Source organism: Camelus dromedarius, chromosome 2, assembly GCF_036321535.1.
Source record: "Camelus dromedarius isolate mCamDro1 chromosome 2, mCamDro1.pat, whole genome shotgun sequence".
Lineage (NCBI taxonomy): Eukaryota > Metazoa > Chordata > Mammalia > Artiodactyla > Camelidae > Camelus > Camelus dromedarius.
Window position 1 is genome coordinate 112264943 of NC_087437.1, and position 24488 is coordinate 112289430.

At 48.1% G+C, this 24488-nt stretch overlaps 1 protein-coding gene across 4 annotated transcripts; it reads left to right on the top strand.

Annotated features, from left to right (window-relative positions):
• Window positions 1-509: 509 nt before the first annotated feature.
• Window positions 510-24125, top strand: IL10RB (interleukin 10 receptor subunit beta). 4 transcript variants are annotated; one of them, XM_010981036.3, is made up of 7 exons: window positions 510-674; window positions 1890-2013; window positions 5670-5827; window positions 8221-8387; window positions 12224-12371; window positions 17171-17328; window positions 23394-24125. In XM_010981036.3, the coding sequence occupies exons 1-7, from the start codon at window positions 626-628 to the stop codon at window positions 23673-23675; spliced, it is 1086 nt and encodes a 361-aa protein (XP_010979338.3). In that variant the 5' UTR covers window positions 510-625; the 3' UTR covers window positions 23676-24125. The 4 variants fall into 4 exon arrangements, with proteins under 4 accessions (XP_010979338.3, XP_031314947.1, XP_064352992.1 ...); XM_031459087.2 differs by having other exon boundaries at window positions 524-674; window positions 8287-8387; XM_064496922.1 differs by lacking the exon at window positions 17171-17328 and having other exon boundaries at window positions 524-674; window positions 23394-23592.
• The last annotated feature ends 363 nt before the right edge of the window (window positions 24126-24488 follow it).

Sequence of the window (24488 nt, forward strand, 5' to 3'; positions counted from 1 at the left end):
TTGCCAAATAAATGACTTGGTTTTGTGTTGTTTATCCCCAGTGGGCTGGGGGGAGGTTACGGTAAAGACCCTCTCAAGTGGGATTTGCTAATGGAGTGCTTTAAAATCAATTTATTTGCAGGGAGAGGGGATTATGGAGGATGTGCCAGTTCACTGGAAAAAACTTGGTGAATACTGAATGGTGTAAAGAAAAACCACCATCACCCATAAGTCTACCACCCAAATATAACCTCTAGGTTGGCATGGTAGTGTATTTATTTAACTTGCGGGCTCCTTTCAAAGCAAGCATTTAGTGTAATGGGACACTGTGCCTACAGTTTTGCAACCTGTTTTACTATCGGTGTTTTCCACTCACCGGGGAGGAAAGTCCCCTTTCACTTCTGCATCTCCTTGCTCCCCGCCAAGCCTTTGACCGTGGCCTCTCCTGCCCGGCGCACAGGGGCGGGGCCCGAGGCAGGGGCGGGGGCTCGTGTCGCCCCGCCCCGCCCCGCCCCTTCCCGGAAGCAGCCTCGGGGCGGGGCAGGCCGAATCTCCCGGGCGTGGACGCGGGCGCGGGGGCGTGTGCTCCGGTGCCCCGCGGCTGCCGGCGGGCCCCCGAGCGCCCTCCCGGGCTCCCGGCGAGACCATGGCGCGGAGCCTCCAGAGCTGGCTGGGCGGCTGCCTCCTAGTGTCAGGTGAGGGGCCTGCGGGGAGGGGGCACCGGGAGGTCTCCAGGGCGGCGGCTCGACGGCGTGTACCGGCGCCTCCCCAAGCCTGCGCGGGGACCCTGACCCGCCGTGGTGCGGCTTCTCGACCCGATGTACCCTCGGGGACTCGGAGGCTGACTACGACGCCTGGACCCCTTGAGCGGACCCCGTAGGCACACTGAAAGTGACTAGGTACCTGGGCAGGCCTCCCATTCAGCCCTCAGCATCCCAAGATCTGAATTCTGCTCCTCAACTCTACAGCCCTGTGGCTTCTGAGTTCTAAATCAAGTGAAACCCTTTTGTCCTGCCCTAAATTGCCTGCCCAGGTTCAAACAAGATGGTCCCCTCCTTCCTTTCTGATGAACTTATCCCTGGCCTTCCAGGATACCTCTGGGGTGTTCCTTCTACCTATCAGGCTGTTTCTACCTAGGGTGCTCCACCTGTACCAGGTCGCCATAGCGCCAAGTTCATGTCGGAGCCCTCTCCTTTCCTTCCCCTACACTATCCCTTTGGGAAGTGTCAGCCGAACTCTGGCATTAAATACTAGCTACGTGCTCTTGCCTCACATTTTTAGCACTGTTGGCACTAGTTAGGTGATGAGCTCATGGTGGTTTATTATATTCTTCTCTCTCCTTTTGTGTATGTTTGACACTTTCTATTTAAAATTTTAAAAATGATTTCTGTCTCTAGTGTAAATCTGTCCTCTGTTCTCCAGGCTCCATCATCCGTCTGCCTCTGACATTCCCACTTGGACATCCTTCAGCATCTCAAACCTAATGCAGATCCTACAATGGGACTCTTGGTTTCCCTATTCCCAGCCCCAGTCAGGGCATCAGGTGCTTAAGTCAGGAATGGATACTAACTTTTACTTCTTCACTCCAGGTGTATCAGGAATTCTAGAGTTCTATACCTCTGGGAATATATCTAAAATCCATCTACCCACCCCCTCACATCTTCTCCCACCAACCAAATCCAGATCACCCTCATCCATCCCCACTTCACTCTTGCTTTCCACCCTCCCCGCCAACCCTCTTCAAATAAAATCCAGACTCTTCAGCACAGTTAAAGCTTGTCTGTCCCTCACCCACATACCCATTCGAAGACTTGGAGCCATAGGGGAAGCCCAAGTATTGGATATGGTTATTTCCTTGGACAACCTTTTTGAGGAAAAAAGTTGTCAACTTTTACCCTTTGTTTTTACAGCATTAGGAATGGTGCCACCTCCTGAAAACGTCAGAATGAATTCAGTTAATTTCAAGAACATTCTACAGTGGGAGTCACCTGCTTTTCCCAAGGGGAATCTGACTTTCACAGCTCAGTACCAAAGGTAAGTCGAGGGCACTCTAGGCAGGAAGGCACCAGAGGGTGGTGGCCCTGGGCTGGTCACTGGGCCAGACCACAGAGGAGAGTCTGACTGCTGTCACCTCCATAACCATGGTAGCCTACGGGAAGCCTTTTTCCTGGTCCTCTTTCTTTTTGGCCCTAAAATTCTTGTGAAAACTCTGTCCTCTGAAAACAGACAAGTAAAATCCTTTTTCCTTTTTCTTGTGATAGTTCATGGTGTGATCATTGCAGGGCCACTGAAAAATAGACATTTTATCACGTAGACATGGGTGTCATCAGCCACGGTGGTAACCTACTACATTGCGAGCATACTGAGTTTGTCACAATTGATGTTTCTTAAGAGAAAAATGCCATAGATTACCATCTTCCAAGTACTTAAAGTAGTATTGCTGGAAGTCAGCAATTTACAAGTGGATGCTCTCCAAGAAAACTGAGGTATGCAAAGAAGCCCAGAAGCCTCTTGCTAGCTTACCACCCACCCCCTCCAGTAGGTTATAACCTGGGTGCCCCAGTGCAGGGTGGTGCAGACAGTGTGCATAGTCGGGGCTCAGTTACTCCAAGGCTCTGTCCTGAGACTGCAAGTAAGACAGCCACTGGCTGTCAAAAGCTCTGTGAAGACAGCAGAGGCTTACAAAGGAAGGCTGAGTGTCACCCACAATGATGACCTCCGCTCTGATCTCCTAGTACCTTCCCTGCCTGTCGGTTTTTCCCTGTGCCAGCCGTCCTTTGGCAGCCTGCCACCATACACCCCAGGCTGGACTGCAGGTGACGCCCCTTTGTGCCAGGTGCAAACAGCAACAGGTGGCCAAAGGCCAATGAGCCACACACCTGCTTCCAGTGTGACTCAGAAACATACAAAGGCAGACAGCTCCTTCAGTGAGGAGAGAGGAAGTATGGGTCTCGGATGCCATTAATGCCACACTCCTCACGCGGCCTTCATTTTACAAACATATCCAAGGCCTGCTAAGTCAAAGTGAGACAGGCTGGCTCCTGGGATGTGGGACCCAGGGCTGCAGTGCTTGCACGAGGGCAAACATCTCCTAGAGCAACAAAATACAAAGAAACCATAAGGGACTAAAAATAATTGCATGCATGTGCAGTTGGGGCACATTATGAATAACAAGATACAAAAAGACCAAAAACCCAACTGCCACTTAAAGCAGGCAGCTGCACGTGATCCCTGCACACAGCACCACCAAGAGGGTAGGTGGACCACCTAAGCCACCCCTCCAGCCTGATCCCTGGACCTGCCCCTGCCCTCACCCCATTTAAGGGACCAGCTCACCCCCACCTCAGGGAGCAAGCAAGGGAACCTGTTACTTGTTTTAGCTCCTTTATGCTGTGAGTCTCAATAAAACCTTGCCTGAATTTCTTATCTAGCCTCTTACCAATTTCTATTAAGGGTTAGGGTTAGGGTTACCCTAAGAAGTAGAAAGATAAGTAAGAGAATCCTTGTTTACATTCTTTTAAACTTGTTAGTTCAAAATAATTCTAAGCTAACAAAACATTTCAAAAATTTCAAGTATAATACAAAGCACTTCCAAATAGCTTGTATCCAGATTCACCAATTTTTAAGGTTCTCCACATTTTGTCTCCCCATTTCTCTCATACATAATGCCTTTAGCCTCTTAAAATTTCATTGTGTATTTCATAAAGGCAAGGATAACCTGTTACATCACTGCAGTACAGTTGTCAAGATTTGGCAGCCTTACCAATGATACAATACTTTAATCTAAGTCTATATTCCAGTTTTTGTCAGTTTTCCCAAGGGCTTAAGAAGGGGCATTCTGAGACTTCTTTTTCTCCTGCAATATATTTTCTAGCACTGATCGGTTTTATAATCTCATCTCTGTTTTCTCCACTCTGTCTTGATAGCTCTAGGGATTTCATTATGGAAAATTAACTTCCCTGTCTCTCTCCCTGTAGTTTATTTTTTGTTGTTCTGTTCTTTGCTTCTTTGCCATTGGAGTAGACGTGTTTGGTTTGGGGTGTAAGTCTGTTAGGTAAATGTTCCCAGTGACTCCCCAGTAACTGGTAACCAAGAGTGAATGTGTGGGTTCCCAGTCTTCTCAGTAGATGTGCAGACTGAGCATGGCATGTGCTGGGTGTGGAAGAAATTTGATCCTGAAAAATCCAATTTACCCTTCTATGCCTCTGGAAAAGCTTTGTTTAGAATTTAACCTGAGCTGCCGCATAGCACAAACTCTGTTGTACGTGTGCATTGGGTAGGGATGGCCAGAGAAGATGATGTCATGGTGGTTTTTAATGTGTAAACATCTAAAATAATTAGATATAAATATGGGGAATGGATCATATTACCTGCTTAATGGGAAGAAAAATATTTTTAAATATAATTTAAAAATGACCCAGTGAAAGAGACATTATTGCAAAACAACTCTCGAAGTACTCCGTGTTCCAGCCAATTGATGCATTAGTTAAATACATGGAAGGAAATGTCCACCAGTGAGAAACCCCCTTAATGAAATGACCCCTGGATTTTCCCAATTGATGAGATGTTCGGCAGCCATAAAGAGTTGATTGATTAGAGAAATGTTTGTGGTATATTAAGTGAAAAAAGCAAGATAGTAAAATAGTCTGAGCCGAGTTATCTCTGCCTGCTAAGAGTGCAGTGGAGTGTGGGGTGGAGCCCGAGACAGTGGAGTCTAAAGTTAAGCAGACCTGGGTTCCATGGGGCAGATTTCTCTCCACGCCTGCACCACATCTACAAAATAGGAGTGATGTCAGTTCTGCCCTCCTGGGTTGTGAAAATGCAATGAGATAATATTGATAAAACAGCCCTGCCTGACACCTAAGTGCTTATCAAGTGTTGGCTGTTACTTTTATCACCACCACCTTTTTTGTCGCCTCTGAGGGCAGTGAGATTGGTTTTGGCACCGAGATAGGAAGGTGTCAAGCAGACAAAATTCTCACTTTTTGCAAGGCAAGAACCTGCATTTCCTGAAGTTGGGCGGAGCTAATTATACCTCCTGCTGTGAAATTAGGTTGCACGCACCTGGTAGGTGTTTGCAAGCAGCCCTTTTCTTCCACTTCATGCTCTCCCTTTGGTGATTGGTGTCAGGGCTGGAGATCTGAGATCAACAGGTTGTTTTATAATTTTTTCCAGCGTAATTGAACAAGAGTCACTTAAAGGACATTTTTGAAATCGTTGTGATATACTTATTTTGGCTAATCTGTGTATATCAACATTTCACAAACCAAGTCCCACAGTTTTCAGAAATATATAATCAAAGAAGGAAGCTTTTGGTCAAATATGTTGCATACACAACCCCTTTTTGGAAAGACGCGTGCTCATCAGGATAGGAACGTCTCTGAGAAGTTCTGTTGTAAAAACAGACACTTATTTATATCTCACCCAGTTTTTGCCCTGAACTGGTTGAGCATTGGGATGGATTATTTTTGAAATGTCTTATGATACCTCAAGGATCATTAAGATCCCATGAGGCACGGTTTGGAAAAAGCTCGTATAAGTGATACATACTCTTCATAAAAATTGATGATTAAGAATTTGCCTTATTTTCTCATTACCCTCTGGTAATCTTCAGTAGCAGGAAGAATAAACCACCAGGCAGCCTCAGAGACTCAGGTTAGAACTCTCATGATTTTTTTCTGATTTTCTAGTTATAGGAAATTCCAAGATGTATGCACGAGTACTGTTTTGACGGAATGTGACTTCTCAAGTCTTTCCAAGTATGGTGACCACACCTTGAGAGTCAGGGCTGAATTTGCAGATGAGCATTCAGACTGGATAAACATCACCTTCTGTCCTGTGGATGACAGTAAGCCACGATGGTTTTTATTTTGTTGTAATGTCATCTTGCCTTGGTTGTTTCCCCCTTGGGTGTCCCATCAGCAAGAATTCTTTGCCCACAAAGTGAATGGCCTTGCACATCGAACTTAGGGGATATGATAAAGAGGGCTGTGGCCTTGAAGAAGTTTGTGGAGATAGGAAAGGATAGGCATAAGTCAATAAGATAATTAAATAGAAATTTGAGTTGGGGAGGGTATAGCTCAAGTGGTAGAGCGCATGCTTAGCATGCAGGAGGTCCTGGATTCAGTCCCAGTACCTCCTCTAGAAATAAATAAATAAACCTAATTGCCCACCCCCGCCCCCTGCAAAAAAGAAAAGAAATTTGATAACTTGAATGCCTTGAGAATAAAAACAAGTTGGGGCTTTGTGGGTATAGCTCAGTGGTAGAGCGCATGCTTAGCATGTACAAGGTCCTGGGTTCAATCCCTGGTACTCCATTAAAAAGAAAAAAAAATGAGTTGGGTCCAGTGCTGTTGATGAGAAACATTGGAAGGATTAGTGTGGTGAATTTTCTACAAGGAAGGCAGTTTGGAATCATGACTTAAAGAAATGTGACACAATAGACAGAAGAATGAAGATTGATTTTAGGCAGGTGTTGAGACAGAAAGAGCAGATCAGACAGCCAGCTTGCCCGGCATGAAGGCCAGAGGAATGGGCACAGCTGATGGCAGGTGGGTTGGGTCAGGCTGGCCAGTAGGCATCAAAAAGAATGTTCCAGGGTTAGATCTGGAGGGTCCTGGGGACCCACCAGAGGCCATGAGATAAACATCATTAGAATATCAGGAACTGAAAACTAAAACACCATTTAGCAATTGAGAGAATAAAGAGGATAAGAATCTCATTAATAAGACTCAAGTACAGCCCTCCAAAGAGCAGACAGACGCATCAGGAGGATTGTCCACGTAGGGAGGGGTCTTTATCCTAACCACGCCCCTGCTCGGACCCTCAGGGCTCCCCCAATTTCCCTCTCCATGGTAGGGAATGTGGCTAGAATATCTGCCCATTCCTAATTTTGTCCCAGGCTTGGACAAAAAAAAACTATCTTATTTTTGGAGTCAGAAACTATCAAAGTGATGTTATCTTTTCTAAAAGTCTCTTGATAGATACTAAGAAAAAACGAACATTTGAAAATACAAACAGCTTAACAATTGAACTGACTTACCAGTTCCTTACTGGTTCCAAATCCTGTTTGAGGGCCATTCTATGGAAGTTCTCTTTAGAAACTGATACTGGATAGATAAGCAGTTTGCCCCAAGGTCACTCAGGTATCAGATGGCAGCGCAAGGATTCAGGCCCAGGCTCCCCCATCTGTGCTGTTAGCAACAACTGCCCCAGGTTGGCTGTTTGCCTCTTGAAGTTTACATGATGGGAAAGTGCTTCAAGATGTCATGTGGAACCTGTTTATACTTGCTTCAGAAAAAATATCTAATAGGTTTTCTTATCTGGTTTTCAGCCATCAGCAGATTAGAAATGGGGTAGAATGCCAGAAGCAGACCCATTAGCAGCCCCCAAAGTGTCACAGCAGCCAGAGAAGAATACAGGCTATAACACAAACAGAACAGTGGCCCAGAGCCACTTACGATTCAGTCCACAGTTATTATTGAGCACCTACTACGTTACAGTCATATTCGTAGTGCTGAAGCTACAACAGTGAACAAGACAAAAACCCCTGCCCCGGTGGGACACACATTCTAATGGGGAAGACAGATAATCAACAAACAGTTATGTATTTTATGATAGTGACTGTGGCTCTCTAGAAAATAAAGGAGGTACCTGGCAGGGAGAGAGATAGGAGCTGCTCTTTACATGGAGTGGTGAGGGACAGTCCTCTCTGAGGAGGTGGCAGTTGACCAGAGACCCATGGGACATCATGGGAATATCTAGTAAAAGAGCTTTTGGGAAAGGAGCAGCTTCAGACCTTGTAGGAAAATGTGTATGGTTAATTATATATGTTCAACACTAAAGATAATAGAAATGCCATCTGTCGCTTCCAACTCAGTAAAGGAAATAAAGAAAATTCAACCCAACAGAAAGAAAAGGAGAGGAACAAGCCCCCCAAAAAGCAGTCTTTACAGAACACACAAAGTAATGTAGTTGGAATAATTCCAAATCAGAAATTACACTAAACATAAATGAACTAAACCTGATTAATAAAGGCAACAGTTAAAAGATTAGTTTTTTTTTTTAAGAAGCAAAATCCAACTATCCTTCTTAACCACATCAGTCAGTGTCTCTGCAACAGTGTCTCAAAGGGCAGAGTGCTTCAGTAGACCAGTTGGTCTGCCCAGTTGCAGAAGATAAATGTTGATTTTTTTTAACATGTGAATTTTGATTGTCATTTTGTTGTGTTCTCATACTTAGCTATTATTGGACCTCCTGGAATGCAAGTAGAAGGGCTTGCTAATTCTTTACATCTGCGTTTCTTAGCCCCCAAAATTGAGAAAGAACCTGAAACATGGACTATGAGGAATATTTATAACTCATGGGCTTATCATGTGCAATACTGGAAAAATGGATCTGATGAAAAGGTAAGCTGGGTGAATCATATGCATGTCAGATGTAAGCTCCCTGCCTTACTCAGTGTTGATCTGAGGCCATGACAATGGAGGGAGGTTTCGCCAGATGGCAGCACCTTATGGTCCAGAGGATCTCAGGCCTAGTCCTTTGAGCTTTAGAAGCTTCCCACTTGAGGGATGACCCAACCTGTATGTCAGGTCACGCTTTCCAGGCCACAAGGGAAATGCAAAGAGCAGACTTCCTGGCTGCTGGTGCAGGGAGGGCTGGCCTTCCTTTCCCCAAAGGGAAGTTGCCAGAAAAGGCAGAGCTGACTCACCAGTTGGCTGGGAGAACTTGGAGTCAGCTGTGTCAGTGATCAGTGAATGACTACTGTTTCATGGTGTGAACCCCCAGGTCCCACGTACCCCATGGAATAGTCAAGTCCATGGTCAGGGCCACCACAGCCCTGGATAAATGATGTCACCTTTTACCTGACTGACCCCATCTTTTCCCATTGCTTTCCTCCTCTTTAGGGGACAATTCCTTTAAAAAAAAAAATGGACCAGCAGGTGGGGGCTATAGCTCAGTGGTAGAGTGCATGCTTGATGCGCACGAGGGCCTGAGTTCAATCTGCAGTGCCTCTGTTAAGGAAAAAATAAATATATAAAAAAAAATGGGGCCAGAGGTGGAAAGACCCAGTTGGAACGTTGCCCCTGCCACTGTGTGACTCTGATTCTTGACCTCAGCTTGTCACGTCTGCAAAATGGGCTTGTAACCTACTTCATGAATAAAGCGGGGATAATAACCTACTTCATAGGGTTGTTATGGAATTTAATGACACAGTGAAAAAAATTAACTTGTCCCATCGTCTGAACAATGTATGTGGTCAATATGTGAGGTTTTCTTCCCGTTATGTAGATATGTTAAGGCTATAATCATTCCTCTTTGGTCAAGTTTAATTCTTATACTTAGTGTTTCTGGGCTGAAGGCCATTTGTGGGCCTAAAATGACTTACATGTATGTTACATAAGTTAAGTTATATGCTGTCTTCTCTACATTAAATGTTGATCTTATCAGTAATTCTCAAGGATCTGGGAGGAAAGGGTCACCCATGTGTATTATCTGAGGAATGATATAATTAAATTTATATATATACACTGTATAGCCCAAAGAAATCTCAAGTGAATTTTCCCCCCCAGAAATGCTCCATTGTGATCAATTCATAACATAAATAAATGTTGGATCACTATGTTGTACACCTGAAACTCATAAGATATTGTATATCAACTATATTTTAATTTTTTTAATGCTTCATTGAATGATACAGGATATCTGCCTTCACAGATAAGATGACTTTCCTCATAGTCAAGACCCCAGGAAATGCAGGCCAAGGAAGCAATACAGAATGATGAGCTTTATGGTCACTTATTGCATGCAGTTGTCCCTGCTAAACTCTGGGATGCAAAGATAACTCCTACTATGATTAAGGATCCCCTTCCACAGTTACCATGCCTGAGTGCCGCCTCCCACAGGCGCAAAATGCAAAACCCAGCCTATCTTTAGCTTCTTATCTAGAATCTGCCCACAGGATAGGCATCTGGTTGCACATTTGTCCCATCACTCAACCTGGCTGTGTGGAACGCTCTGGCGTGACATGCAGAGCATTGGAAAGGCTGCGTGCTCCCCAGCGCCCCCCTCACAGGTGCCTGCGGTGTTACCTTTAGCAGTTCGTATGTGCTATGGACTGAATGTTTGTGTTCCCTCAACCCGCCACACCCACCCCACAGATTCATGTGTTGAAACCTAATCTCCAATTTTGTGGTATCAGGAGGTGGGGCCTTTGGGAGATGATTAGGTCATGAGGGTGTTGCCCTCGTGAACGGGATTAGTGCCCTTACAGAAGAGACCCCAGAGGGCTCCCTCCCTCATCCCTTCCACGTTGTGAGGACTCAGCAAGAAGATCCAGCTACAGACCAGGAAGCAGGTCCTCCTCAGACACCAGATCTGCCCATTCCTTGATCTTGGACCTCCTGGCCTCTGGAACCATGAGAAATAAATGTCAGTTGTTGATAAGCCACCCAGCCCACCAGTCTGTGTCATTCTATTGCAGCAGCCATAAGGCACTGTGGTTCCCTTTTCGCATGCAGGTGTCTGTCCCTGAGCAGGTACCCTAGTAGGTCCCTGAGCTGAAAACATAAAAGGCTTTTGGAAATTCTGTTTCTTCCTGAAGGGAGAAAGTGAGAAGATGCAACCAGCAGTTGTCCAGAAGTGAAGGAAGGCTAGAAAAGCAGGCGGAGGGGACTTGAGCAGGCCCCCTCACATCTGCGCCACTCTCTTCCCTGTCTGCCTCTTGAGCATCAGCCTCTGAGGTTAGTCCTGAAAAAATTGCACTGTAAGGTGCTAGAGATATTGGATTTCTAGAAATGACAGCTGGGGGAGGGGAGAGGTAGTTCTTACTTCTGTTTTTCATTATTAGAAGTTATACTGTGCTCTGCATGTTTTCTATGAGTATGATCCAGTTCTTGACCTCAGTGAGCTTAGCTTCTCATACAGTAAAGGACTAGAGATAAGAGGTCAGCAAGCCCAACGGCCCAAAGAAGAATAACCAATTACCAAAGTGAAAAAGGAGTCTGCGCTCACTTACTGTGAAGTTCCTATTCACATAACAAATTTTACATAAGACCCTTCTGTAAGGAAATTATGACCATGCTGGAAATACAGGCCGTACGTACTCTTTTAATTTCCTTTATTTTGCCGGAAACTATCTTGGTTTCTCAAATTCAGAAATATGTCATCAATTAATGATACCAATTATGCTATTCCAATCAAGCTACGATGAGTCCAGGATATCCCCACCGGAGGCAGGCTGTGGCGTGTGCCCTCGAGGAGAGGTGAGCCCTGGGGGAGGGCAGCCCAGCTGCATGAGTGGAGAAGTGGTTCCGAGGAAAACATGATCTCAACTTAGAAAATCACGTTGAGTCTTGCTGTAGGTGTCTGTGTGCCTGCTAGCTGCTGAAACAAAGTGCACTGAACTGGGCGGCTGCAGCAACAGAAGTGTACTATCTCAAGGTTCTAGAGGCTGGAAGTCCAAGATCAAGGTGTCTGTGGGATTGGTTCCTTCTGAAGACCATGAGGAAGGATCTGGTCCAGGCTGCTGGTAGCTACTGGCCATCTTTGGGTCCTTCGCTTACAGAGGCATCACCCTGACCCCTGCCTTCATCTTTATGTGGTACTCTGTGTGCATGTCTGCGTCCAAATCTCCTCTTCTTACAAGGACACCAGTCAGACTGGATTGGGCCCCCCACTGCTGACTTTGTTTACCTTGATTACATCTGCAAAGACCCTCTATCCAACCAAGTCATCTTCTAAGGTACCAGGGGTTAGGGCTTCAACATATGAATATTAGGAGGATGAAATTCAACCCATTCAGCTGCTTTATCTTTTTTTTTTTTTAAGGGAAGTAGACATGGGGGAGGGTACAGCTCAGCAATAGAGTGCAGGCTTAGCATGCACAAGGTCCTGGGTTCAATTCCTAGTACCTCCACTAAAAAATAAAATAAAAAATTAATTAAAAAATACATAAAGAAACCTAATTACATCCCCCTTCCCCCCCCAAAAACAAAACAAAACAAAGAAAGTAAGATGGTTTGTATGTCATCTAAACTAGAGAATTCAGGAAATGAGATGGTTTGTGAGGACTGTCAGTCCTTGCCTCTCCCTTAGAATGGTATCAGGGTGCCCTGACATAAACTGGGAGGAGCACCTGCTTCCTGAAGTGAAGATTAGAACTGGTGAGTGTTGGGGAAGGAAAGAAAAGATGGTGCCCCTTTACTGCTGAGGCATGTTCTTATTTTTGTCTCCATTATAGTATACAATTACTTGTCAGTACGACTTTGAAGTCCTCCGAAATCTTGAGTCATGGACAACTTACTGTGTTCAAGTTCAAGGATTTCTTCCTGATCGGAACAAAACGGGGCAATGGAGTGAGCTGGTCTGTGAACAAACAACCAATGATGGTGAGTCTTAAGATGCACCATCCGCAGCTCCCCCTCTCTGAGCGTCCCTCAGAGCTTTATAGACTCCCAGCAACTATCAGGGCTGGAAAGCTCCTGAGACATCACCAAAACCCCATGACTGACTACTTCATGCCGGGAGGGAGATCGCCACCCTCTGAGGCAACTCATTCACTCTTAGACCAAAGAGACTAAAGGCAAGTCCTTCTACCCAGGGAGCTGAGGTCCCCCTCCATGCGGCCCCCTCCAATGTGCTGGTTCTGTCCCCTGGGGCTCCCTGAAACAAGTCTCAGTCCTCCCAAGACCACCCAGCAAAGGTCGCGCCCTGGCACACACACCCAGGAGCCTTCCCTTCCCAGGCTGCACATCTCCAGTTTTTCCAGACACAATGCGTGGGAGTTCGGAGGCTCTCTCACTCTCCTCAGCGAGCCGCTTTCTGGGTCCCTCGTGGATGCTGGCACCAGGACCTCATCACCATCCCTCACATATGACGTGTATTGCAGCGTCTGGCAGAGTGCCCCAACACTTGGTGTTTCTTAAAAACACACACACACACACACACACACAAAAGGAGGAAGGGAAGGAGGAAAAGAGGGAAAGGCAGGGTACCAGCTGGCCTGGACCCTGATTATTTGTACACAGACGCATTGCAATTGCATACGAGGTGATAAAAACTTGTAGCCTGGATGTCTGCACACAAATGAGAGGCCTTTTTGCTATTTAAAGACATCCAGAGGCTCAGCCAGCTCAGACCATGAAAGGATGCACGGGTGCAGGTCTGCTCCTGGCCATTTGCGTTCACGGAGGTCCTCCTGGAAGCAAGGCGCTGAACAAGGGGTCACAGAAACACAACGGAGAGTAAAGAATTCCCGCCGGCGAGAGTGCACAGCTTTTCATCTTCTGTGTGGCTGCAGTTCTGAGGCGGTCACGGGGCTGCCATCACACTGATTCATCATTTCAAGTTCCTGAATGTTGGTTTTTGTCACTGAACATATTTCTCACCCGGTTTTGCTCTGTCTCACCATCTGATTTGCTGGGAAGAGCCTCAGGATCCTCACCAGGTTGTTATTTAAACTGTTGGTGTGTCTAGGACACACCCTCCTTTAGACTACTCAGCTGCTTGCTTACTGGTCCCCCATCCATCTGAATATCGTGGACTGTTATGCGCTATTTTGGTTTATTATCCACAAAGTCACCGTGAAAGACTTTGGCAAAGTCTAGTATCAGCTAAAATCAACAGCCAGTGCCAAGCGCAGCACCGCCCCAGCAGTGTCCCAGGAGTGGCTGTCGGACATTTCACAAAGCAAGAGCCTGGTAGTCAGATGTGCTTGGAAATGATGGTACCCCACTTTTCCCTCTCAGAAAAGTCACCCTCTATATTAATAACATTTTTAGCGTATTAGATCTTTCAACACCTTTTTTGAGGATGAGCATTCCAAGGAAGACAGCTTGGGAAAAACCAGCCCATAATATGCCATTATTTGCCAATAAGTAATTCTATCTGGAAAAAGGAAAGGCAGCCGCTATTTGCTAACTTCTTGGTGCCCTCATGCTACTATTTTTAGTTGCTGTCCGTATCTTTTTTAAGTGTTTGTCATTAGCTCCTTAACAATCTATTCTGGAATGTTCGTATTTTCTTTCTGGACATCGCATCAAGTTTACCAGCCTGTAGTTTCCTGAATCTTGCTGTTGTTGAGGTTTTTTTTTCCCCATATTTTGTAAATGCACAAATTACTTCCCCGAATCCAGGATTCTGTCACTTGTCCCATGCACGTGCTCTTTTCAGTGTCATCCAAAACCCTTTTACAATCGTATTAGCAAATTTTCTCAGGATTGCAGAGCCACAGAGAAGATGGAAATTCTTGCTGTGTCTCTGGAGGGAATTCTCTGTCACTCTCCTTTCTTTTTCTGTCACCCCCAAGTGCCCCACCTCTGTCAGCCCGTGTTCCTCCTGCAGTGGCTGAGCCTCTCAACAGAGCCTTTAAATAACAAAAGCCTACCATTTTATTCCGCTCCTGAATCACGTGTCAGAATTCTGTACCTTGGGAACCTGCATCCTGCTTGAATCATTAGAGGCCCTCACCTTGGAATCATTCCTCTTTCCTCTAAACACCCGCTGGCTGCTTCCCCCAAGCCTTGAGTACAAGCCCGGTTGTCCTGTGGCCTGTCCTTCCCCACCATGAACTCCAGAACATGTGACATCGGGCAAATCCTGAACTGCCTGGTGCCCCAGCCACTTCATCTGCAAAATGGGGGAAATAAAATGATGCTACCGCACAGGAGGGTTGGTGCTGGGAGGACTCCAGACAGTGCCCAGCGCAGAGTGAGCCCCAGCACGTATTAGCCATCACTATTATTAATAAGGACATTATTCATCTCATATCTTTAGTTATTCCTTAAGGTTTATGTCATGAAACATGGCATGGGGCACACAGTTTGACCAAAAAGAGAAATATTTCATGATTGTAAATGATCACCCATTAACTGACAAAGTCCAAACATTCTAGAAAGGAAAAAGGAAAGTATAGCCCATTGAAAACCTGCTTTCATCAAACATCATTTTGGGTTCGTTGAAACAGTTCTCTCATTTAAACCTCACAACAGGTCTTTAGTGAGAGCACTGGAAGGCCTTCTCCCCTTCCTCAGACTGGAAGGTGAAGGTTCAGAGAGGTGAAGTAACTTGCCCAGTGGCGCTCAGCTAGTAAATGACAGGAGGGAAGTAATGTCTGTGCCCACTGCCTACAGGTTAATTCCGTAGGTAAGTGAAGGTGCCGTTTCCCTGCGGGTGAAACAGAGAAAGGGGTCCAGCCGACAGCGTGGTCGGGTAGACTGAAACCAGCTGGAGAGCTTTTTGTAGAGGGTGTGATTACTCAATTCCCCCACAATTCACAGCCTGTGTAAAGCAGGGTCCTCTCCACCCCCCTCTTCTCCCTCGGGGTGAGTCACAGAAACACCCTTTGTATTTTGTCACCATCAACCACGTGTGTTCGTGGAATGTTCTTGTCTAAGATGCTGCGATGTCTGGTCCTGGGACCCAAGGACACCCAGGCACTGCCGCCCAGGGGTTCATCACAGTGTCACCAACCATGCCAGGGAGGGGCTTGGCAGTCCACATTTAATCAGTGTTGAGTGGGTGATTCTGATTCATGGCAAATTAGAGAACCGCTGAAATATTAAATGAAAAGACGGATGGATGAGAAGGATCCTGGAACTTCCTCCAGAGCTGGGACATCAGATCTCAGGTTGGCCTCCTGTTTACAGCTGGGCGATAGCCTGGGGGCCTCCCCCGCCGGCTCCCTCACCACAATACCCTGCGTCTGCCAGGGAGACAAATCTGAGTTGAACATGCAAGAAGTGCACCCCTCGATTCTAGTAAATGAAACAAGAACTCAGAGGGACCCAGGATGAGTCCCTCTGAGCTCGGCAAGGGCACAGGCTAGAAAGGTTGTGAGGCCACTGCCAGTGTGAATTGCAGAGTAAGAGGACGAAGAGGGAAGGGAGGCGGGCTCGTCAAGCCTCTCACCCCTTATGACCGCCATATCCATCCTCCAGTGTTTAAGGGGTGTCTGTGGCCGGGCACCCCGCTCCGTGCTGGGAGGGGCCTGCAGGGGACTGCAGTCAGTGTCGCTCCGGGATTGTGTGCTGTTTCGGGGTTCTTTGATCAGCCCTATGTGAGTAAGAATTGACATTTTCCCACAGACCATCCCCTTAAAACGACTTGCTCTCACAGGGCTGGGCCCATTCACCAAATGCTTTGGCTTTGGATCAGGAGGGTGGTGCTGGCTGCCAGGGGTTGGTCATAGAGAGGTCAAGGAGGGCGGCTGGCCAAGGGGCTGAATGAGGGGAGCTGGACCACCCGGGACGACATCCTGGACACCATCAAAGATAAAGCCAGACATCAATTAAAGCAGTAAAAACTGATTTGAGTCAATCACAACTGTAGGAGGGGAAAGAGCTGGGAGTTTTGAAGGAAGAATAGGGAACCAGGAGGGGAAGAGAGCAGAGAGCCAGGGAAGTGAGAAATGACAGAAACTGGTGAGAGGGCTGGTCAGTATGGATGCGGGCAGGCTGTCTGTGTCTAACGCTCAACGGTATTTGTCAGATGGGTTCCGCCTTTGTACTGAGACTCAGAGACAGGGGCCCACTTTTTCCCCATTTCAGAGGAATGGCTTTCAGGTCCTTGAGAAAGACACTCTTGGGTTGTAGGAGATCCGTGTAGGTCTCAAAGGGACAGAGGAAGGATTTACAGTCCTAAGCTTTTTATGAAAATGTACTAAGAAAGGAAGGTTGGCAGAACAAAGGTGAGATCTTTTGGCGGCCTTGGGTTTTTCCAGACAGGAGCTCAAGGGGGCGCTGGGTGGGCCCAGGGTTTGGCCTGAGAGTCTCTGAGTGCAGGCCATTGGATGGGGTGGTCCGTGTGATTCTCAGGACAGAACACTGCAGCACGTGTTTTTCAGTGGGGCTCTGGGGACCCAGGGAGTCCTGTTTCTTGCTTTAAGCCACAAGAGGTTTATCCAGACCAGGTTGCTGATGGCTGCCCTGTGAGTAAAGCAGGTCAGAGTGCTTGCTTGTGTATATCAGCAGTCATGCCGAAGCCCAGGTTGGAGGAAGATAGGGAGAGGACAGAGGCTTGCAAACCTCTGGATCCTCGAACAGCTGCTGTGTATCCCCCACACACCTTCCAAGATGTTGGGCCCCATTTCTGGGCTTGCCATTGTATTGTGATGGTGAAAATAGTGTTAAGGGCACTGTCATCCAATCTGTGCATGACAAGAACATGACCCAGCCCGTCATCCCCGCAGAAACCACTCCCTCGTGGCTCGTGGCCGGTGTCCTGGCCGCCTCGGTGTGTGCCGCCTTCCTGCTGCTCCTTGGCTGCCTCGCCTCACTGCGCTGCCTGTACAGGAAGGCCCGGTACGCCTTCTCCCCGAGGTATTCCTTTCCACAGCACCTGAAAGAGGTAGGTGGTACCGTGGAGCCAGATGTGGGTTCAGAAACGCTGGCTGGAAGGAGTTTTCCTTCTAAGTCAGGGCCGCCTAACTCAGCACAGCGGACTTTCCTGGAAAGGACACATGCTGGTCCCAGCCCTGGGGCCATTTCAGGGACATCTGTGCTCATGGAACTGTCCTGTGGGAGAGGACAAAGGTTTGTTCCAGAAGCCCTCCCTCCAGCCAGGACGCTGTTCCTTCTCCAACCTTCCCTGTCCTTGGGATGTCAGGGAGCAAAGGTGATGATCCTGGGACAAGAAAAGACAAGGCAGAGCTCAGAGCAGAGAAGATAAGGGAGAGAAAACTAGGCTGAGTGCCAGCAGACAGCCAGGGGAGAGGCTGGGAGAAGGGGCAGGAGCAGCTTCAGTTTGGGGATCTCTGGGAGCGACAAAAATGATGGGAGGCGGTTCGGAGACTAGAAAAGCAATTTTCTTTTTTCTGTCTTTTTAAGAAAGCTATTTTCAAAGGGTTTAGAAGGAAGAAGGGATGTACCTGGGTAGAGACAGTGGGACAGACGTAGCCTTAAGAAATGAAATTCTGGCTATACACTCACCTTTAGAAATGAAACTGTGCCAAGCCCAGCCCCAGAAGACCCAATCTTCAGTCTCATTCCCCAGGAAACAGACTCTAAGATGGAGGTTTGCATTCAGAAGGCTTAATGAGGAGTAGCTTTGGGAGTAATACCTCTAAGGGAGCGAGGTTAGCAGGCTGGGAGGAGGGGAATGTTGAGATGTGATGCTGTCACAACAGAGGTCTCTGCCATCCCACAGGGGTTCTGGAGCTGGGGTGGCTCTTTAGAGATGACCCGAACTGAGGCAAGAGGGCCTGTGGGTCCCATGTTAACCGTGGGCTGGGTGTGGGCTACCCCCAGGAGGGAGGCGAAACTAGGGCGCAGGAACTCGTGGGGAGACCCTCAGCAGGGAGGCAGCCCTGCTCCCGCAGCCAGGGGACTGCGTGCCTCCTTGCTGAAGGAGGTCCGGGTGGCTTACTGCGGCATCCACTCCAGCCCACCCCGTAAACCACCGGGACCCACGGTACAGTTCCTCCAGGAGCTGAATTGATCTCTTCTCCTGGGGAAAGTTACAAGAGGAAGGTTAACGGAACAAGGTCCAGCCCCACCGCTGCAGCTGGTCCCGGGTAACATTCACTGTCTCGCTGCTCTGCTGTCCCTGCTGGAGGCCCCTCTCCCCTGACTAGCCCTGCTGACCTCACAGGGCATCTCACACCCTCAGTGCTAAAAGCCTGAGCCTCTGCTCACGGGGCCGCATGGGTCTGGGCTGCTCTGCTCCTCCACTTGCCATCAGGACAGGGGACGTCTCAGTGCCACTAGGTGCCCTGTCACTCAGCTGGGTGCCCCTCATCACGTGGCAGCAGCCTTTTCTCCTCCCAGTGACCCATGTGCTGACTCCTTTCCTTGCCAGCTAGTTTCTTGGCACAAGGAGCCTGACATGAGGTGGCCGCTATAACTGAAAGTTTAGTGGGACCCCTACTGTGTTCCCTGGTGGAAACGTCCCCTCTGAGAACCCTCTAGATCAGAGTCAGCAAACTTTTCCTTGAAGGGCCACAAAGTAACTGATTTAGGCTTTGAAGCCAAGATTGAGATCTTATGTGGATACCTATAGAACCACTTACATGTAATCATTTACAACTTTAAAACCATCCTTTGAAACCAATCCATGCTCATGGATTTAGCCCATGGGCTGTAGTCTGCTGAGCTCAGCTCTGAGCGCATAGAACCTAAAATTGCGTGGACACGGAGCACCGGCTCCCAGGAGCATCACTGGGAGTGAGGGTGGGCAGGGCCACTCCCACTTCCACCTGTTGGTCCCTAAACCTCTTGGGGACACAGTATCATATACTGTCGTTGAGTCTCGGTGCATGCCTGGTGCCAGGGGACAACATGCTCCAACCTTCAGCAGGCTGGCCACTGTCCTTCCAGGCTGGCAGCCGCTGGGGGGAGGTGCAGCACGCGGATACCAAGCCACTCCTGGCCTCCTCTGCCATCACTGGGTCCCGGGGCCTGACATGGTGTAACGCAGGGCGTGCGTTAGTCAGCTCAGGCCGCCATAACAAAGCACCACACACTGGGAGGCTTAAGCAACAGACACACATCGTCCCAAGGCCCTGAAGACTGGAAGCTCAAGATGCAGGTGTTGGCAGGGTCTGTTCCTTCCAAGGGCCGTAAGGGCGAAGCTGCTCCGGCCGCTCCCCTCACTTCTGGAGGCTGCTGGTCATCTTTGGTGCCTTAGTTTGTAGAAACCTCACCCCATCTCTGCCTTCGTCTTCACGTGGTGTTCTCCTGTGTCCAGATTTCCTCTTCTTTAAGTCACTAGTCATATCAGACCAGGGTCCACCCTAAGGGGCTCCTTTAATTTGGTTTCCTCTGTAAGGACCCTATCTCCAAACAGGGTCACATTCCGAGGCCCAGACTCTGGAAGGGGCACCAGTGCACCCCAACTGGAGCTGACACTTGTTTGGGGAATGATCAGCCGTACCTGTCCTGCAGGGCCTTGCCGGCACTGCTGAGGCCTGACAGAACGTTTGCTCCAGGGACAGAGGACCCCGCTGTGGGTCTCGGAGTCAGTATGTGGTCCTGAGACCTCCCCACGTGGAGCTGCTCCCAGAGTCCAGCCACACGCCTCTTCCCGGACTCCCTCGCCTTCCGGTCTCCCTTCCTCGGGCCCATGACCGCCAACCTCGCCATTAGGGCCCTGCCTGGGATTCCACAGATACCTGGCCTTGGGCTGCTTCTCTTTCCATACAGAGAGGATAGGTGACCAGACGCACAGCCCGAAGCTCTGCCAGTTGGAGGCGCTGTCCTCACCACAGCTGTCCAGGGCAGGCCAGGTTTGGTTTGCACCCACGTGCCACCCTGACCTCCCTGTGAGCCATGTTTGGCCTCTCCCTCCTGCGAGTCATAGGACTCATCCCCCACCAAGGTCAAGGTGTGAGCAGAGGCAGCAGGGGCGGATGAGGGGGGTCGGCTGGGCCACCTGCACATGCAGCCTCTGACCCCACCTTAGGACCTGGTGGGTCTGACAAGCCTCGTGATGGTTACTTTTAGGTGGCATGGTCACCTGGCGTCCTGTGGCCGGAGGTTCTGTCTCTCCCAGGTTCCCATAGCCCATGCTCCAGGAGCTGTTTGCCAACAGGGTGCAATCCTCCGCTGCAGACGGCAGCCTGGCCGCAGAACTGTAGTGACCCGCACTGTGGTTCTCTTGGGATTTGCCATCAGCTCTACACAGTGTCTTTTCCCACCACAGGCCCTTCAGGGATCTCCCAGGTCTCACAGCCATTTCACATCTGTTGGGTTCAGTTAACACATTGTCATCTGGAGATGAGGCCAGGCCTTCGTACCCCGGTGTTAACCAGCATGGGATGTGGCCAGGGCAGCTTGCTCCAAAGCCCAGACCATCTGTGGGGCCCTTTCCTGCTCCGGGCCCCCTCAGGGCCAGCAGCCTTTTGTGTCACTCAGTCAGTAAACACACTGGAGTCGTGTTCCAGATGTGGAACATCCTGCCCCCAGAGCCCTAAGGAACCCACGTAGTATGGTGCTTCCTTCTTAGCGATGGGCGGTGAGACGTGATAATCAGTCCCTTCCTTTGCAGAGAATGTCCTGGCATGGCCTATTCCATGGGACCGCTAAAACGGATGTGGGAGGTCCCTGAATCTTCACTGGACAAGGGTCCCACCTTCTGAAGTACATATGTCTTACCCAGGCCTTGCCACTTCTTGCTTTCCTGGTCCTAGTCCCGTATTGTCATGATAGCTGATGTCAGGCCTTGTCCGCACACCAGCCAGTCAGTTGCTCCAGGCCAGCTTTGGGGAGGACAAGTGCCCTTGGCTGAGACAGCTGCCTTCCTGGACAGGGACTCCACTAGGAGCCACTTCAGCTCCAGTGTGGGCAGCACAGCCTCCGGTGTGGATAGAAGGTGGGCCCCGTGACCACAGGCAAGAGTTTCAGAGTAGCCAGAACCTTCTAACAAGAGTGCCCGTGAGACTGCAGCACCAGAAAGAGCCAAGAATCCTCCAGAGGTGGGCTTCTGAGAAGCCACGTTTGCAGCAGGGAGAATAAAGAGGTGCGGGCCCTTTGCTCTGGGTAGAAGGTGTTTTGTAAATGGAGAACAAAGAGGAAGCAAAACTGTTCACCTGCTATTTTTGCTTCTGGCTTCACCATCAAAGGGACGTGTCATCACACAGGAAAGGACAGACGGGGCGACAGCATGCTGCCAGGCAAATCAAAGCCAGAGACCAGCGTAGTTAAGGGGCCCATTGGAAGCAGCTCTTGCCCTCAAGGCAGGAAGACTTTGCAGACGTGACTGTGGACCAGCCCCTGTAATATCTGAGAAATACAGGTGGGGGCGCTGGAGAGGGGCCAGGGGAGTGAGGGAGAGGGAGGCGCCCAGAAACTCTGGAGCAGATGGGGTTCCTCACATCATGAAATTCTCCAGTTTGACTCATCATGTAGAGAATCCATTAACCATGGTCTAGAGAATGTACAGATGACATTAAGAGGGAGCAGACAGGTGACTTAAAGAATAACCAACTCAGGGGGGGAGAGGTTAAAAATGCAATGCTTTAAGGAATGTTTCTCCATCTCATCTTGAAGATTAAAAGCATTAGTGGACCTACAAGGATGAAAAATGGAGAATGTGAAATCAGGGGATATTCCAGGAAACATATATGGACATTTTCATTGTTGAAGTGTTGGAGTGACAAGGATGATTAGACTGGTTCCTGTCTGTAACTTGCCCGTCTGCTGACGGGACACACTGAAGAGTCAGCATCCGTAAAACGTGCTAGATGGAAACACAGCACCTAAGTTTTAAATTTGCTAGTAGCCAGGTTTTTTAAAAAGTAAAAAGAAACAGATGAAATTAATATTAATAATACATTTCATGCAGCCCAGTGTATCCAAAATATCATTTCAACATGTGATCAATTGTTGAAATATTTACAGTCTTTTTACATAAAAGTCTTCAAAATCTGGTATGTATTTTACATATAGAGTCAGACCAGCCACATTTCAAGTAGTAGCCACATGTGTGGCTGGTGGCTGCTATACTGGACAGCGTGGGGCCCACTGGACACTGGGTAGCACCAAAGAGGGTCCCCAACTCAGTGTGAGGACACACAGGAGATTGTTTTTCCAAGACACATCTATCCCGTGCCTGCAACATCCTTGCTTCCTAGAGGAAAGGATGCCCAGGCTGTGTCAGCCCCACAGCTTCTTGATCGTCCTGAAAAATCACCCTCTGGCTTACAAGAGGAACTGTGAGAGGCAGACCTGTGGTCACTTAGCAGATGAGGTGCAGATTTATTGTCGCAATATTAAAATTGTGGTAAAACACACATAACGTAAACTTTACCATCGTAACCACTTCTGTGTCCATTTTAGTGGTCTTCTAGTACATTCACATTGTGCAGCCATCACCGCCATCCATGCACAGAACTCCTTTTGTCTTATAAGACAGAAACTCTGTATCCATTAAACAAAATTCCCCATCTCCCTCTCCCCGCAGCCCTTGGCAACCACCGTTCTACTTTCTGGCTGTGAGTTTGCCTGCTCTAGGTACCTCATGCAGGTGGAATCATACAGTATTTGTCCTTTTGTATCTGGCTTAGTTCACTTAGCATAAGCTTCGTCCGTGTTGTAGAGCTTATCAGAACTTGACTACATTTCAGGGCTGGATAGTATTCCATTGCACGTATAGACCACCTTCTGTTCATCCAGTCATCGTGGATGGACACTTGGGCTGCTTCCATCTTTGGCTATTGTGAATAATGCTACTCTGAACACGGGTGTGCAAATATCTCTCTAAGACCCTGCTTTCAGTTCTTCTGGGTATATACCCAGAAGTGGAACCATCGGATCATATGATAATTCTATTTTTAATTTTTTGAGGAACTGTCTTATTGCTGTTGTCACATTTTTTTAAACAGCGTCTTCCAGCCAGGAGTTCTATATAAAATCATGAGCCCAGAAAAAAGAATGGGAAACTTTGATAATTAACTCTTTTTTTTTTTCCTTCTGCAGTTTTTGGGCCATCCTCATCACAGCACACTTCTCTCATTCTCCTTCCTACTGTCTGATGAGAATGAAGTTTTTGACAAACTGAGTGTCATCACAGAAGTATCTGAAAGCCACAGGCAGAATCCTGGTGCCAGCTGCAGCCTCAGGACCCAGTCTGGGCAGGGACCCTTTGAACTAGTCTCCGAGGAGGGACCACACTCAGCTGGGCACGGTGACCCCCTGCTTCTCACATCTGCCTCTGAAGGGGATCAGAGCAACACACAAACGAGGACCGAGACCACCTGAGTAAACCCCAAATCGAGAACTCTCAGACAGTGGGGTAAGCATAAACAACCAAAGAGCTGAATTTTAAAGGCTCACTTGGCAAAAAGACTCCGTATTGGGAACTTGCTACTTTATAAAGGCCTTAATGCTTAAAAAAAGGAAGTAGTTGGCCACTGGAGGTATGGTTTTCAACCTCTTGTGTTCACTGATATACCAAAAAAAAAAAAAAAAAAAAAGGTTTTAAATGGTGGCAAGCAGAAATATTTAAAATGAGGAATAAAAACTGAGATACTGTAAAATCTGAGCAGAGTGCCAATAGACTGGTCCAAAAAAATGGCCTGGACTCAGAAGTAATTGTCAGCAAACACTGTACAGAGAGCAGACTTTGTGGATTCTCAGAGACTTACTTTCCTACATGGACGAGTTTTATATAGCACTATTAAAGTTTATTTAATCTGTGTGTATTAATGATACTGCATCTGTGTGACTGTCAGATTGAACAAGGTTCTCATGCGTCATGTTTAATGTCCATTCATTCAGAGGATGTTCCTCAGTCCCTGTCTGCGGTCAACCAGGGACTGTGCCTGGTGCAGGGGCCCCATGGCATCTGGGAAGCTTCAGAGAATAGAAGGCCCCGGGCTTTGAATTCCACCTCGGACACTTACTGGCCCATGACCGCTCGGTTTCCTCATCTGTATGTGGGGATGAAAAGACCCAAGGAGTAGTGTCACTCTGTGAAAAATGCCCACCCCTGCGCCAGCACAGAGCAGTCACTCAGTGAACAGTAGCTAGTCCTACCAGCAACATAATCTCATGGGTATGTCTGACTGCACA